This window comes from Tyto alba, unplaced genomic scaffold (genome assembly GCF_018691265.1).
Source record: "Tyto alba isolate M040663 unplaced genomic scaffold, T.alba_DEE_v4.0 Super-Scaffold_18, whole genome shotgun sequence".
NCBI classification, from domain to species: Eukaryota; Metazoa; Chordata; class Aves; order Strigiformes; family Tytonidae; genus Tyto; species Tyto alba.
The window spans coordinates 5589655-5605807 of NW_024881280.1; the positions used below are offsets into that span (position 1 = coordinate 5589655).

Here is a 16153-nt window from a genome sequence, read left to right on the forward strand (position 1 = left end):
CTGCTAGAACGGGATTAAATCCTGCTCTGCTACTTCTGGCTGCAGGCCGACACGTTCCTCTGCGGTAAGCGTACGCTGGCACTGAACTGCAGCTCAGACACCATCCCCTGTTTTCACCTGTGCAGCCAGTGAACAGACTGTGCAGCTTTGGTAGAGTCTTTGAAGCTTGTGAACTAACACACACTCATTTCGCAAGGGAGAAGTGAACACAGCTTCACACAGGAATGGTGTTTTGACTTGCTCATTTAAACTTAACTCTGGGAGCTTTAACACCACTGCCGATGTGTACGTGAGCTTTTGGTGAATCAGTCTGGTAGTTCAAAAGAATTCAGGGTTTCATCCACTGAGCAAGTCTTTCAGTACTTTTAATGCCAGTTGAGAATTACAACTTCCATTTAAAAATTACACTTTTCATAAATACACTGACTTTAGCATTAAGTATCTTACATGCCACTGTATTGTATTTTAAATACAATGTAAACATCTCCAAATGCTGGCCATCTCATCTTTACCTGTGCAGTTTTTAGACACTTGGGAGAGGGGCGGGGACGTGAGGGAAGAAAGAATAGATGAATGAAAGAAAAATGCACCCCAGAGTACTTTGGCTGATGTTCCTGAGTTTCGCCCTGGTACTTGCACTGGTTCCTGCTCGTTTTGGAGAGGGAGCTTGTTCCAGCGGAGCCTGCGTGTTCTTGACACACTGTGCTCCCCCCGAGCATTTTGACATTAGAAAGGGGTGAGTGGTGAAGTGAGCAGAAGCCACGCGTTCCTGAGGAAAATACATTGCGGATCCTTTGGACGTTAATATTAGAGGGGGCTGTACATCTTCTGCTATTTTAGCAGTACTGCTGTTTGAGCTTGGGGAGAATTACTCATCTCCTCTCACGGAACGGGAGTTGCACCCACAAGTTAGTTGGGGCGTGAAAGTTGATCCCAGCAGCTCAAATACGACATGCCTTCAGAAATACACCCTGGCCCCATGTGGAATAGTTACAAGCTGCACGTTGCATACAGCTCCCCGTGAAAGCAAGGGTCGGGTAGTTAGCCAAATGAGTAACCTTACCTGTGTAAGAAGCTGAGGAAAACTTTCCCCTCCTTTCCTAAAGGCAGAAAGACTGTTTTTAGAGTCTTGCTGCTCAGTTACAGCCGGCTCCTTTTGGAAACAGCTTTAGTAGTGAGTAAATAGCTGATACCACAGCATGGACTAGCACAGATTGCCGATTTAATTAATACTAAGAATGGGCTAATTCTTTGGCCTAAACCTCGGCTTAGATCAAGGTTCTTTTGGGAAACGATGGCCTGAGCCAACACGAGACATGCCTGTTGCAAAAGTGTTCAAGCCAACTTCACGTAGCTCCTTGCCCTAATTTGGGGTCTGAATTACACAGACCTGCAGCAATAGAGTTGGTGCGTAAACATCCCTTACAACTGGACAACAACAGGACCATGGAGGTACAGTTCAAAAAACAGCACAAAAAAAGACACAGCCTTGGACTTAATCCCTCGTAAACAGAAGAAAAACAAATCAAAAGAACTGTCCCCCTTAAACCATCAATGAGCAAATCGCCAATAATTCAAACCTGGAGTTACTTGCAATGTCTGTCCACGGCTGGAGGCTGGAGCAGCTCCCACGGGCTGGTATTCCCACAGCTCTGGCCCCGCTCTCCGTGTGCTGACATGCCACCTCTTCCTGGTGTTAACCCCCAGCTCTGCCCAGGCTGCGCTTTCCAGAGTCCCGCCTCACGCCCTCCGAGGTCACACGGCCCCATTTTCTTGTCTGGGTTTTTGTACAGACGCCCGAGACGTGTTGAGTGAGGGGGCCAAGGTGCAGAGGAACCCAGCCAGGAGGGTGAGGCCCAGGCCTCCCCAGGCACAGAACATGGACCAGCCATAGCCATGACTGATGTCCTCTGGCAGCCCATAGACGTAGCGAGGGTAGCGGGATAACTCAAAATTGATCCCAGCTACGCACGTGCAGAGCGAGATGATACAGCATGTACCTGCAGGAGAAAAGGAAGAGGGTTCTGCGCTGCCCTCGGACGGGTTAATTATGCCCTGGGGTTTTCCCAAGCTAGTCTCAAAGTCATGACTTTTCAAAATCAAGAATTACCCTTTTTTGTTGGTGGTGTCCTACCAGGCACTCTTCTTATGAGGCGGGGGTGGAAAAACAAAGGCAAAACCCGTAGGCTCACAGGATACCTCACTTCACAAATAACCCATATGGCCTTAGTGCCCTCTATTGCTATTTCCGACTCGGTCACGTGTAGCTCATTATGCTTTGAGTCTCCTGAGAATTTATTTTTCCTGACTAACATCACCAGGATCCTGGGTACTGGGGCACTCTCTCCGATGGAAGGGGAGGGCTGCCAAGTGCAGCACCGCTTGGTTTCTACTAGGCACGTCCAGACTCCTGCCAGCTGTAGCCTTGGCCCCTGGAACCTGCCCAGGTTTTTGACATTGGCTCCACATTCACTAAGCACCCAGCTAGAAGAACAAAAAAAGGCAAAGAAACTTGTAACGTGAAGCACTCTAGTAGGTCTCATACACTGGTCCACTAGGCTCAAGGTTGAAGCGATCGTTTTATTCTCTGGAGCCGTGTCTGAAATACTAACGAGGGAAAGCTCTTGCTGCTGCCAGCAAGCCCATCACAGTAAGTGCAGAAGCACTCAGAGGGGACCCAGTCTACCCATGCCATGTTTAGAATACTGTGCGACAAAGAAATGAAAAATGTTCTCAAAGGAAACTGCAGTTAAGCAGCAGCGAAGATGATCAAGGACAGCAGGAGCCTAACTTCAGCCTTTCTAGCATTGCACCGTGTCAGCAGGTGGTTTTTCTGTGCAGGTCCCCAAAATCTTTCCTTGCGAAGGCTCACCCACGGCAAGGGAAGATTCTCCCCTCCAACCCCAAAGTGGCACCAAACCACTGTCACACCGACATGTTTAATCGATACAGACGCTGTTATATCACCAAGTTTCGCGCGTGCAGCCATTACTGATGCTAGCACTGGGCCTCCAGAGTGGCTGCTCTGGCTTTTCTTTCTTGAAAGCTTCCTATTCACCGCTTGCAATTGCAGCATCCCCAGCCCTGGAGCACCTCAGGCACTCGCCCTTTTGGTGCACGTGTCGCTACTCTGCCCCTTTCAAATAAAACTGAAACACTGCTTATTTTTGAGCTGAACAATCAAAGTTCAAAAAAACCTTTGCCCATGCAGAAAGTCTGCTCGCAGGCAGGAGGAACAGATGTACCACCCTGGCAAGCGCTGAGCTCATGTCCTTATCACCAGGCCTGTGTTCCCTAGGCTTGGCTGGCTTGGGACTTCACTGTTACCCAAAGAGCAGCAGAAAGGTGCTGCACACTGGGGTTTTGTTGTTTTTTTGTTTTTTTTTTTTTTTGTTTTGTTTTTTTTGTTTTGTTTTTTTGGGTTTTTTTTGGTTTTTTTGGTTGGTTTGTTAAGATTCTCTAGGGAAAACTAAGCTGAGCTGTCTGACAGGAGCCGCAGGCCCCACACGCTCGTTGGGCTCCACAGCAGCGTTCCAGAGCAGAAGGCTCGTGTGTGTACGGCGGGGGCTACTCCGACACGTGCCAATACCCGTGCAAGCACAGGTCCTGCCCTGTGCTGGCAGCGGTAACGCCGCGCTGATGGCTTGCTGCACTAAAGAACTGCTCCGGGCGTTTGCTGTGGGCTGACTTGACTTTTAAGAGCACCTCCCCAGCCAGCAATACTGACTGCCGTGACTTCAGGAGTAGAAGCGAAAGGCTCTCACCTCCCATGAGGAAGAGCAGCCCAGCCACGTACTGCATGAGCTCCTGCTGTTTGCAGCAGCCCAGCACACCAATGATCCACCCAAACAGGATGATGGAGACTGCCATGCCAATGAAGCCAGCCGTCATCCTCCGCAGATCTGAGGAAAGAGAAAGGAGAAAAGCAAGAAAGAAGACAGACATGAAGATGGCAGCACCCAGACAGGACAGCCAGGGGAAAGTCCAGACAGATTTAGATTTGCTGGTTCTAAAGTTTGTGTTTCACCCCCGGATGACTCCTGTAGCTGCTTTGAGGTAGATACTTTGCCCGTTACACTTAAACTAAGGGAATCAACTTGACTCCCTTCTGCTGGGCACTGTACAACTAGAGAGCATTTCTGTCCTGATCAAGAGGAATACTGGCCAAATACGCCTCAACATGGGACAAAAAGGGTGCATTATCAATCCAGCAATGATCAACAATTTGTAAATGTTAGTACTGCAAGGGCTTCTTTCATTATTTTTGTGTGTGTGTGTGTGTGTGTGTGTGTGTGTGTGTGTGTGTGTGGTGTGTTTCTTTGAGATGGAGTTTGTTGGGTGAGTGCTGAAAATAGGAATAGAAGAAATGAGAGGGGACGTTGAAGAGAAGTAAAGGACTAGTGCATGGAAGGCAGATAGTGTGAACTGAAAAGAGGAATAGTGGGAGGACAGAAGCAGACAGCAGATCAATACGGTATGATGGAAACAACTCCAGTAACAAGCTCTAAAAAAAAAAAAAAACCTTGGGCACCAGTGATATGAACAGCACTTTGTCATCCATATTACAAGTGCTGTTCTTGTCTCCCCCTAGTTCAGTCCTTAGCTGGATTTCCTCAGCACTGAGGCTCACATGACAGGGGCTAAACAGAACTATGTGAGGCAACAGAACCAGAAAACAAACCTAGAGAGAAGTGGGAGCAGAAAAAATGGATTAAATCATTGTCAGTGACAGGCTACGGGCCAGTCATCTGTGTAGGAGGGGCTTGGGCACGAGGCAGCCTGTGGGCCAGGGGCTGGGAACGGGAGGTTGCAAAGGCAAACTGAGATGTTCCCTAAAAGAGCTGGCTGCCAGAGCACTGCACCAGGTCACTGCTGCGCACACACAGAAAAACACAAGATCTATACAGACTATACGGTGATGCAGCACCTCTGCTGTAAGCCAGCCAGGAATTGTCTGTCCCCAGACCCAGAGGATGATTACCCCTCGCATCACACTACACGCAGGCCTGTATTCCTGAACTCACCACTGAAGCCCTTCCAAATCTCACGTCCCCTTCCAATTATACTGTCAGCTGCTCGCCCTTCCTCACTAACAAATATGCATTTCTGCTCAGTGCCCGGTGACGGCTAGCTGACTCAGAGCCCCCACCTGGCATTGCACCAGGGCATTAAGTAATCCGGTCGGCCTCACACGCCGCTTTGGGTTACTTACGGAGCGCGTGCCACTCGTCCTGCCGGATGGTGTTTGTGATGTTGATGGGCAAGTTGCGAGGCAGAGAGCTGGAGGTGTAGTGGTACTTCACAGCCGTGCAGCGTTGAATAACTCCTGTAAAACAGACGCCAGTGTGAAAGGGCATGAAACCCCCCACCCCGTGCCTTGTGCTTGCTGCCGAGCTGGCTGCCCTAGCAAGCCTTAGCTCAGTAACAGAGCAAATGTAAGCAAAAAAGAGCTCTTTACTTCAAAGGCTCTGGGGATTAGGAGGGCCTGGAGCCTTGCTACAAAGAAACAGCAGCAAAAAGGAAGCAAGGTGCTGAGCCAGGCAGGCTCCTGGAAGGAACAGCTGAAGGTAAACAGTAATGACAGTCACCAAAAACTGCTCCAGAAGCTTCCTAGAGAAACTGGTAAGATCTCTTTGGGATGGCTGAGGAGACGGAACATGGCCAAGTACCAACAGGACCGACTGCTTTGCCTCTAAGAAGACAGAGTTGAATTACTTTGAAAATTGTGAATGAATACTGGAAAATGAACTGCATGGGACAAGAGTTTGAATTCACTCCAGCAGTCATTGGCTCTTTGCTTTACTTTCCATGAACAAGAGTACCCAAGTAGGCTTCTTTCCATTATAGCTTAGAGAAAAGCGATGCAAATGTGAACCCACATGCACGCTCTACTTGAAAGGGATTTTTAGTTTAGAAAACAACCAGTAACTAAGAAGGCACTAGGGAGGAGAGGGAGAGGAAGGTGCCTTGCCCTCCCTGCTACAAATAAAGCCAGGGCCAGATGGGAGAATAAACATGGATGGTGGGGTGGAAGAAAACGGCCAGAAAGGTAAAAGAGCTAAATAGTACCAAAAGTTTCCCCTCAAACAATGGCTACAGGGTCATTACTGCTACGTGAATGATGGGGCAGAAGAACCATTCAGAAACAATCAGTTGGCCAGTGAGCTAATCACGCTGGTGAACAGTAACTGCAGACTCAGTGATCAGCTTTGCAAAAGACACTGAAGAGCCCAGGAGAAGAAACTGGGCTTTGTGCTGCTCCCACGGCAATGGGAAGCATGGTTTTGTTCTCTAACAACGTTCACTGGGACCGCACTGATGTGGATCCTGCAAGGAGGAAGCCCCCGCTTCACAGGATTAGGAGTTGCACACAAGAGGCCCAGCCAAGGCCAGGGAGGGAAAGGTGACCTGAATTTAACAAAGCAGTGACGCTTATTACTGGGCGGAACAAGCAGGCGTGTAAAGAACACCCCCTGAAAGGGGAAAACTCAAAGCTAGAGTTCCGAAAGCGTCTGAGCAGCAAAGCATTTAGGCGGGCCCCCATCCCCGGCTGTGCTTCCCACCACCCCCTTGCCTGCTGTGGTTCCTGGCCGCCTCCCTCGACAGCGATACAGCAACTTGCTGCCCTTCACCTTCAGCTGCTCGCTCCCACCCCGCGGAGCAGTGCTCCCTCTTTGCGGTTATTTCAGAAAAGCCTGTAACGCCGCCTGAGCAAAGGGATCAGCAAGGCAACCCAGTAACAGGGGATGACAGCTCATCTGCAAACCCTCTGTGGACAGCTGAATTAAGAACTTAGGCCATGCACAGCACATCACAGTATCTAATTAAATTTCACCTGTAACTGTTGACTGAATTCAATTTCAATATTGACATGATTTACATGTGTTGTTGAAAAATATGTCTATGGTACAAACTAACGACATCAGATATTAGATTACAATGGATTCATTAAGCATTAGATCTATGCACTTACATATTCTGATTATAAAAGCACTATACGTGAAGCAGTATTTTATATAAGAACAAGGATTACTACTTTTATAGCTCATTAAAGAAAAATCAAAGACTAGAGAAGTACATCCCTTATGATCAAAGCTATGGACTCCTCAGCTAAAATGCCACTGAGAAAAATCTTTGCTCTCTATTATTACAAGAGTTAACATGTAGACTGAAAGTAAAGCCTCTCTACATTCTCATACAAATCTGGTTATTCAGAAGTTTTCAAATGTCAATTAATTCTGCCTCTGATTTAGAAACTTTACTCCTAATCCTTTCTTCCACAGAATTCAAAGTTCTAATTTTATGTAGATAGCACATAAAATTATACTAAAACCACAAGTATGCAAAACAAATTGCACAGGAGTTAGCGAATTTTAGGATTTATGCTCAGCACTGATGTCTAAGCCATGGGCTTGGTGACAGCCTTTGATTACACTATCACAAACTGTTTCTCCAATAAGATTCCCATTTCTCTGAGAGCACAGGCTAGACCTGCTCTGGTGGGAGCCACCTCAGGCAAAAAAGGGAGAGCTCTCTCTCTGTAGGTCTGCTAGGAAAGCTGCAACAGGTAGGCAAGAGTCAGGGGATCAGGGAAGCAGTGAGGGCGACCTCTCAGCTGAATACCTACCCGCTTCCTCCCAGAAAATTAAAACATGCACCCAGGCAACCCTCAGGAGCCAGATTTGGCATCTGCAGTCGCTAGTTCATGCTTCCCATTTTCTGAGTGAATCTCTAAGTCTAATTTGCTGAGACGCTACGCACTCAAATATAGACAGGTACTCTGTGGGGCAGCATTTAGAGTGATATAGAAACACAGAACCATAGGCTGGTTTGGGTTGGAAGAGACCTTAAAGATCATCTAATCCCACTCCCCCTGCCCCGGGCAGGGCCCCCTTCCCCCAGCCCAGGGGGCTCCCAGCCCCGTCCAACCTGGCCTTGAACCCTTCCGGGGAGGGGGCAGCCACAGCTGCTCTGGGCACCCTGGGCCAGCGCCTCACCCCCCGCACAGGGAAGAATTTCTTCCTTATATTTGATCTAAATCTACCCTCTTTCAGTTTAGAGCCATTACCCCTCGTCCCACCCCCCTGATCCAGAGTCCCTCCCCACCTCTCCTGCCCCCCCTTTAAGCCCTGGGAGGCCGCTCGAAGGGCTCCCCGGAGCCTTCTCTTCTCCAGGCTGAACCCCCCCAACTCTCTCAGCCCGGCCTCCCAGGGGAGCTGCTCCAGCCCCCCCAGCATCTCCGTGGCCTCCTCTGGCCCCGCTCGAGCAGCTCCGGGTCCTTCTGCTGTTGGGGGCCCCTGGGCTGGACATACATAACATCTTGTCCCCCAAGTACTCAAGAAAAAAAAAATAATGAAAATCAGGCTTGCAGTCTTTAAGTTACCATGAAGTCAAAGGTATATCAAAGGTACTTCAATAAGTCCTTTGTTCTAAGCCCTTACATCCCCTAAATCACAGTCTATAAAATAGGGACAGCACCCTGCCCTGCATTTCAGAAACCTGCCAGCAAAGTGATTTCGCTTTTCTTTATAACACACTCAGATGAGCACCGTAAGAAAGCTTGCCAAAATTAAAAATTTTACCTTCAGGAAAGGGCTTGAATAGAACAGTCATGTGGCGAACAACAAGTAAGTGAACATTGTCTTTTCTGGCACACGAGGAAGCTGAAAATGCAGGGCAGAAGAGGGCAGGTGCTCATGTCATTAGGTTACCACAAAGCACGTGTACACAAAAAAGGTTACAGGCAGCCTGATCCTAGCATTTCTTAGGGGCATTAGAAGAACACTGCATGTGCAATTTTCTTGATTAAAAAATAAACATTAGAAACAATGAACTTTTTCTGGCAGTGTCACATTGACACTTCCATGGCTGAGCTACATGTCTGTGCCCTCCCACAGTCAACATGGTTTCTCTCACCTTGTCCTCAATGTGTTTTTTTTTCCCCTCAGGATTGCAATTCATCCAAATTCTCCTCCCATACCCTCTCACAGCCCTTGGGACACTACATGTGAGTGTCCCTGGACCTGACCTTTCTCCTGACTGAACATGAAGGCTGGGAAAGATGAGAGGATGCTGGCTAGAAAGAATTTCTGGACCTCCAGATGCCCAGGCAGAGCACGGGCACCTTGTTCCTGGGCTGCCAGACACCTGGAAACCCAGACCCAGGCCTGCTGTGACACATTCCATTTGTAATCCTGGACTCAGCACACCCCGACTTTCTCTCAGTTTAGTTTTTGCCTCTCTCTGACTTTGAAACATGCAGGTTTTCTTCTCTACACTGCCTGTGTGCCAGCATTATGAGGAAAAAATGGACACGTTCTCATTTTCAGTTCTGGTACCTGGTCCAGCCCTGTCGGAGGCCTGGCCCTCCCCTCCATCGTGCTCCAGGGCCAAGTGGCCGCTGAAGCTCCCTGGCCTGTTCCTACCACTTCTGCCCATTTCGCTATTTCTGGAGAGCATCACAGCTATGGGATCACTCTGTCCACATCGTCACCCAAAGACCACTAGATCTGGTAAATCAACCTTCCTTTAAAACACCATGAAAACTCTTACAGATCATATTTACTGACAGATCATACCTACTAACAGCAATGACCAAACAGATTGAGTTTATTACATATGCCACTATAACAGATGCTCTACAGACCTTACAGTCATTTCTGTAACTCTTCCAATCTACCACCAGTAGGAAAGGACAGGAAGTACAGACACCAGGACTGAGCGGTTTTCTCTCAAGAGACTCATCACTGCCACAGACTGTTGTGTTCCCCTGCTTAAGCATCCAGCAGTTCTTCCCACTTTTTGAACTACCTCGTGGTGCTAAGAAGTCATTTCTGACATACTGACTACCTGGACTTGTGCAAAGCATTTAACACTGTCCCACATGACATCCTTGTCTCTAAACTGGAGACATGGACTTGATGGATGGACCACACGGTGGGTAAGGAATTGGCTTGATGGTCGCACTCAAAGAGTTGTGGTCAACAGCTCAATGCCCAGGGGGAGAGCAGTGACGAGTGGTGTTCCTCAGGGGTCAGTGTTGGGCCCAGAACTGTTTAACATCTTTTTTGGAGACATGGTCAGTGGGATCGAGTGGGCCCTCAGCAAGTTTGCCGATGACACCGAGCTGTGTGGTGCGGTGACAGCTGGAGGGCGGGGATGGCACCCAGAGGGGCCTGGGCAGGCTGGAGAGGTGGGACTGTGTGAACCTCATGGAGTTCAACAAGGCCAAGGGCAAGGTCCTGCCCGTGGGTCGGGGAGATCCCAAGCACAGATCCAAGCTGGGCGAGGAGTGGGTTGAGAGCAGCCCTGCGGGGAAGGATTTGAGGGTGTTGGTGGATGGAAAACTGCCTGTGAGCCAGCACCGTGCGCTCACAGCCCAGAACCCACCCGTGCCCTGGGCTGCAGCCAGAGCAGGGTGGGCAGCAGGGCCAGGGAGGGGATTCTCCCCCTCTGCTCTGCTCTGGAGAGACCCCCCTGCAGTGCTGGGGCCAGCTCGGGGGCCCCCAACAGCAGAAGGACACGGAGCTGCTCGAGCGGGGCCAGAGGAGGCCACGAAGATGCTGGGGGGGCTGGAGCAGCTCCCCTGGGAGGCCGGGCTGAGAGAGTTGGGGGGGTTCAGCCTGGAGAAGAGAAGGGCTCCGGGGAGACCTTCGAGCGGCCTCCCAGGGCTTAAAGGGGGGGCAGGAGAGGTGGGGAGGGACTCCGGATCAGGGGGTGGGGATAGGGGATATGATAAACTGAAAGAGGGGAGATTTAGACTGAGATGTAAGGCAGAAATCCTTCCCTGGGGGGGGGGTGAGGCGCTGGCCCAGGGTGCCCAGAGCAGCTGTGGCTGCCCCCTCCCTGGAAGGGTTCAAGGCCAGGTTGGACGGGGCTGGGGGGAAGGGGGCCCTGCCCTGGGGCAGGGGGGGTGGGATTAGATGATTTTTAAGGTCTCTTCCAACCCAAAGCAGTCTGTGATTCTCTGATTTCAGCCCAGTATATGTGAGTCATACCAGTCCCACCCCAGAGTCTTTTCAGTGCAAGCTTGAAAAGCAATACAATCCCCAGTTTATGGACAGTGATGAACCTTTTATTTTTTAATTCCTTCAATTTACTGGTGTTAAGATGCATGTTGTTCAAACAAACCCACCAAGTTATCCCAAGCAGCCTATTAGAATGGATCTCTCATAATTAATCATCTTCTACTGTCACCACTTGGTAAGCAACAGTTTTTTTCATATTAATAGAGAAGACCACTAAGCAGCATATAATAAATCCCTGCAGGACCTCACTACTTAAGAATTCTCCACAGAAAAGGTTTTTGTTGCAGTTATGCAGCGTGTAATCCACACAGCCCAGGCTCTACAAGATGATGTACAGTGCTCAAGTACTTACACTCACATTGTCCATCCCTACACACACACAGATCCTCTTAGTTTCCCCACCAAGTGTTTCAGTTCTTTGGCTGCTGTCTTTTACTGATTGCTCATCTCCATTTTCCCCATTTGGTTTGAACATTATTTCTTCTTTTTCCTTCTTAATTTTAAATGAAATCATCTATTTTTTCACAGTTCTGAAATTGTGATTTTGCATTTTAAGCAAAATCCCACACATCACTCCTCTTACATTTAAAAATTTCCCATGTCTCAGTTCTGTGCTACATTTTCTGTCTCCCTGCTTTTTCCTTTTAAATATATCAAGTGAATATATTTTACATTTTTAAAAATATGTATCTTTTAGATATATAAATGTATTCATGTATATGCATCATCAGCTAAAATGCTGAAGTATGAAAGTTTCAACAGAATAGCTTTGTATTAATAGCAGTAGATAAATATAGGACTTGAAACCCATGGAATTTTCTAAATGGATAAGGGTACTTATGGACTTAGTCATTTACTCAGAATCCAAGAGAGACCCAGAAAGGAAAGAAATCTTATTCCAGAGGTACTAGAAAAATGGAGACTATAAACCCAAACCAAAATTACCACAGGACTGTCACCAAAAAAAAAAAAAAAAAAAAATTTACACCTTCGTCACTAAAAGCCTATAAAAATCTCAAGTTAAGGCATATTAAGAATATAAGAAGACATCACGCATTGACAAAGAGATAGCTGAAAACTTACTGCAAATCAAGGAGAAAGTAGGACTTTCAGAGGCGAGCAGTAGTGATCTTCAGCTCACACTAGGAAAAAAAAATGCCTGATTTTTCTTTTTGTAAGCCCCAGACCTAGTATTGTGTTGGAGAGAACAGCTCAGCCACAGCCACACCTGACCATCGGCCAGAAAAGGCTGCTTAATCACAGTTGTCAGAGAAAAGATAGACACAGCAGGAACAAGGAAAGGCTGCTAGTAAAGCAGGTCAGGGGAAGGGATAAAAAGAGAGCTATGTCTATTTAAAGATCTGACTCTACAAGAAGTGTTATTAATAATTTCCCTCTATAAGATAAAGCATAAATCTTTACACAGTAGCAACTGCAGACCTAACAGGCAAAGAATATGAGGGAAGCAAGGCTTGTAGGGAAAGGCAAGGTCTTTTATTAGAATAGCTGAAGAAAAAAAGAAAGCAGAAGGAGAACCCTTTGGATTTAAAGTCCCTCCAGTTTCACACATCAGACCCTGGGGAAGATCGTTCACCACCATGTAACACCCCCATGCATGCAGAATGCCTCTCTAACTGTCATAGTGTTGGGAAAATACCTCAGAAACAGATGTATTGAGGACCAAACTAGTATTCTTCCCATCCCTTCCCCCAACCTTTGTTAATCTCAGTGGGAGCTGAAAGCATTTGGCTTGATGCGAAGCAAAAAAATAGATAAATATTTCACATGACAGGCACAATTAATAGAAAGAAATTAACGAGCTGCCTTTTAGTGAAATGAGATCAACATGGAAATAAAAATGAAAATGCATAAAATGGATCCTAGGAGATTAAATAAAGAAGCTAATCACATAGCACCGGAGTTTCTAAAAGTAAGTTGCTGCTGTGCATTGGAAAGAACAGACAAAGACGAGCTGAGCTTCACAGTGCCAGTCTATCCATCCTCTGCTGTGGAGGACTGGCGTCACAGTTGGAAGCCACGCTGAAGAACTGCTCTCACTTTCTTAAGATAGCATTTCCATCTTGTGCCTCAATGGAAGCACTTCTCCCAACTCCTACTCTCCCTGTGCTAACATGTACCTGCTGGAACAATAAGTCCTGTTATTTATCATTAACCATACATGGAATTTCTTTTCCTAAGCCTGTTTTATATGTCATTTATATTGACTTAATGGGTCAGCCCACTACATTATTTGTACCATCCAGGCCAGGAATTCTATTCATGCTTTGTGAACCGCTTGGCTTTGCACCATGTGCCACAATAACAGCAGATCCACAGCTTTCTCTCCTGTCACCCCTGGAGCCCTGAGTGACATCTGCCACCGAGAAGGCCTGGCAAGCCACTGCAGTGGTGAGAACTCCCCCGTGCTACAACAGGAACAACAGGTCCCTTTCCCCTCACCGCAAGCATCGCAGAGCTATAAACAATACTGTACATTTCCCAGCGCTCAATAACAAGAAGGCGTCAGGGTTAGGAGAACGCCCACCGAGACCTTGCTGGAGCATCAGGCCCCGCAGCGGGCCACCGAAGGGGCTCCTCGAGGCGACGGTCCCACCCAGCACTGCAGCATTTTAAGCAGACAGGGAGGCGCCCGAGACCCCGGGATCGGGTCAGGGCCACGCTCGCCGCTTCCCGCCCGGCCAAGGCCATCCGGAGCCCCGGGGCGGGCCGTGCGGGGCTGCAATCCGCGCCCTCCCGCCGGCCGGGTCACGCCGCGGACCCCGGGGCACCGGCGGGGCCGTGGCGGCAGCCGCGCTCAGCACCACGGACAGCGGCGGGGGTTCGGCTCGCCTGCCCGCCGCGCCGGGGCCGGGGCCGGGGCCGGGGCCGGGGCCGGGGCCGGGGCCGGGGCCGGGGCCGGGGCCGCCCCCCCACCCCCTCCACCCCCCCACCGCCGCACCTTTCCGGATGAGCTCCTCGCTGTCCGGCTCGTAGCCCGCGCGGTGGCAGCGCCTCCAGAGCCCCGAAACGGTGGAGTTGAAGCGCCGGCCGCAATGCGAGTCCAGAGCGGCGGCGGCGACGGCCGGGGCGGGGGCCGGGGGCCGCCCGGGCAGCAGGGCCCGCGGGGGCCGGGCGCGGAGAGGCAGGTGGGAGCTGGGCGCCGACATAGAGCCGGGCGGGTCGCTGCGCTTGTGGCCGAAGCCGCGGCAGCGCTCACGGTGCCGCCGGGCGTCCGTCTCGTACCAGGAGTCGGTGCCGATGGCCACGGCCAGGAGGGCGAGGGCGGCGGCGGCCAGGAGCAGCCCGGAGCCGCTCAGCGCCTGAGCCGCGGCCGCCATCTTACCGCGCCGGGGGGCGGCAGGGGCGGGCGCTTCCCCTGCAGCTCGGCTGGGGGCCTCCGCCCGCCGCGCCGCCCCCGGAAGGGAAAACGGGGCCGGCGCCCCCCCCCCCCGCTCCCCGGCAGCGGGCTTGGGGCTGCGGTGGCGCAGACCACCCCCCCCACACCCCGCCGCTCACCCCGCGGGGGAACTCCAGGCCCGGTTTGAGGGGAGCCCCGGCTGCTGCTCCGCCGCACGAGCCCCCTCAGGGCCCGCGCGCGGGGCAACGGCCGCGCTAACGGCCCGGCCCTGGGGGCAGCTACCGGGGGGGGGAGAAAGGGGGGACCCGGGCCCGCCACCGGCTCCGCAGCCTCCCCTGGCCTCGTACTCAGCCCGCCGGGGCCGGAGGTGCCCGCCGGGGCGGGGGGTGGGGGTGGGAAGGCAGAGCGATCACTGAGGGGATCGCCAGGGGATCAGGCGGTTTTTAAAAGGTGGATGGAATGCAAGCACCGCTGGCAGGGGCGTTTGCTGGCGGTGTGATTTAGCGTTTCTCCTCGTTATCAGTTAATGGCAAGTAAGTCCTGCAGAGCTGAAAAACGGCAATCTGTTGTATGCAATAAGAAGGCTAAATCCAAGCCAGTAGGTTAAATGCAACATTTCCAAGGGCACTAAATCCCTTTTGATCCTGCTTGTTCTAGGAGACTTGTTCTTCCAGCTGCAGCGCTATCTGTCCCCAAAGCCAGTTAGAGCATCTCCTTCTCAATCGTGGCCTCCAGCTAAAACGATTTAGCAACAAGGTAAGCCCAAACTGCAAACTCAACACTCAGTTTTAAAATCCTTAGTTTTGTTAAAAGTACTCTGAATTGTTTCCCAGGAGCAACTGTTCAACCGTAGGAGATTCAGACCCTTTCCCCTCACCCCCTTGTCACTTCTTGCTCTCTCGGCCACACTGAGCACAACCTAAACACCCTCCTGGGCACTTCTCTCAGGGACCCTGCCAACAACACACCACCACTTCTCTCCCCAGTGCCCAGTGCCTGGTGGAAAGATGCAGCAGCCGCAGCCAAAGATTGTTTTAACCACATTTCAGCATGATCCTCTTTAGCAGTTTGCACTGGACAGACAGGATAACCATCCATGCAGCTGCACATTAGTGCCTTCAAGGCAGACAAATTGAAAGGGCTGCTGTCAAAAGAATTTTTTTTACACATACCAGCTAACTGAAGTCTTCCACATGAAGAATGAAAAATAATTTTCAAATACAATTGCTGCTCTAGATAACGTGGAAAAAAAAATCCTTCAATTAGAACAGCTCTTTCCTGGAAAGATCCAAATATTCACGCTTCCTAAATCTGCAATCCTGTTATGTCACTCTACTCTCGACATCAGTTCCTCAGGCTGTAGTTTTGGAAGACAGGGTCTTTGGCAAGACCATCACCTTAGAAAGTTCCCACATATGAGACTTCTTCCAATTGTTCTCCCCTCTGTGCCACTGCAGCTGTGTCAGAGCCACGCTTTGTGGAGCCTGTGAACCAGGCAGCTGATTAATCCATGTTATTTTTATTTCTGAGAAGGAAAATGGGCTGGGGGAAGGCAGGCACACAGCACAGCCAGAGTGCAGCATGGCACAGCCAGGGACAGGGATCCCAAAATGTACATTGCTGGCAAAGCCCCAGACCGTGAAACCATGCCCTTGATCACCTACCCAACTTCATCTTCTTCCAGCTCCTGGGTTATGGTTTTTCTTCTTCTTAAAGACCACTTCCAGTAAGAACAGAGAGCCACGTACTACCATTCAGTATTTATAGG

The 16153-nt window shown here is 50.1% G+C and overlaps 1 protein-coding gene across 1 annotated transcript; it reads right to left on the bottom strand.

Annotated features, from left to right (window-relative positions):
- Positions 1-341: 341 nt before the first annotated feature.
- On the bottom strand, positions 342-14460 carry LOC104360769 (transmembrane protein 178B). Its single transcript, XM_042790946.1, has 4 exons — positions 13987-14460; positions 5213-5326; positions 3765-3902; positions 342-2000 (listed from the first exon to the last, which is right to left on the bottom strand). Exons 1-4 carry the CDS (start codon positions 14363-14365, stop codon positions 1756-1758), a joined length of 876 nt encoding a protein of 291 aa, XP_042646880.1. The 5' UTR covers positions 14366-14460; the 3' UTR covers positions 342-1755.
- Positions 14461-16153: the final 1693 nt, after the last annotated feature.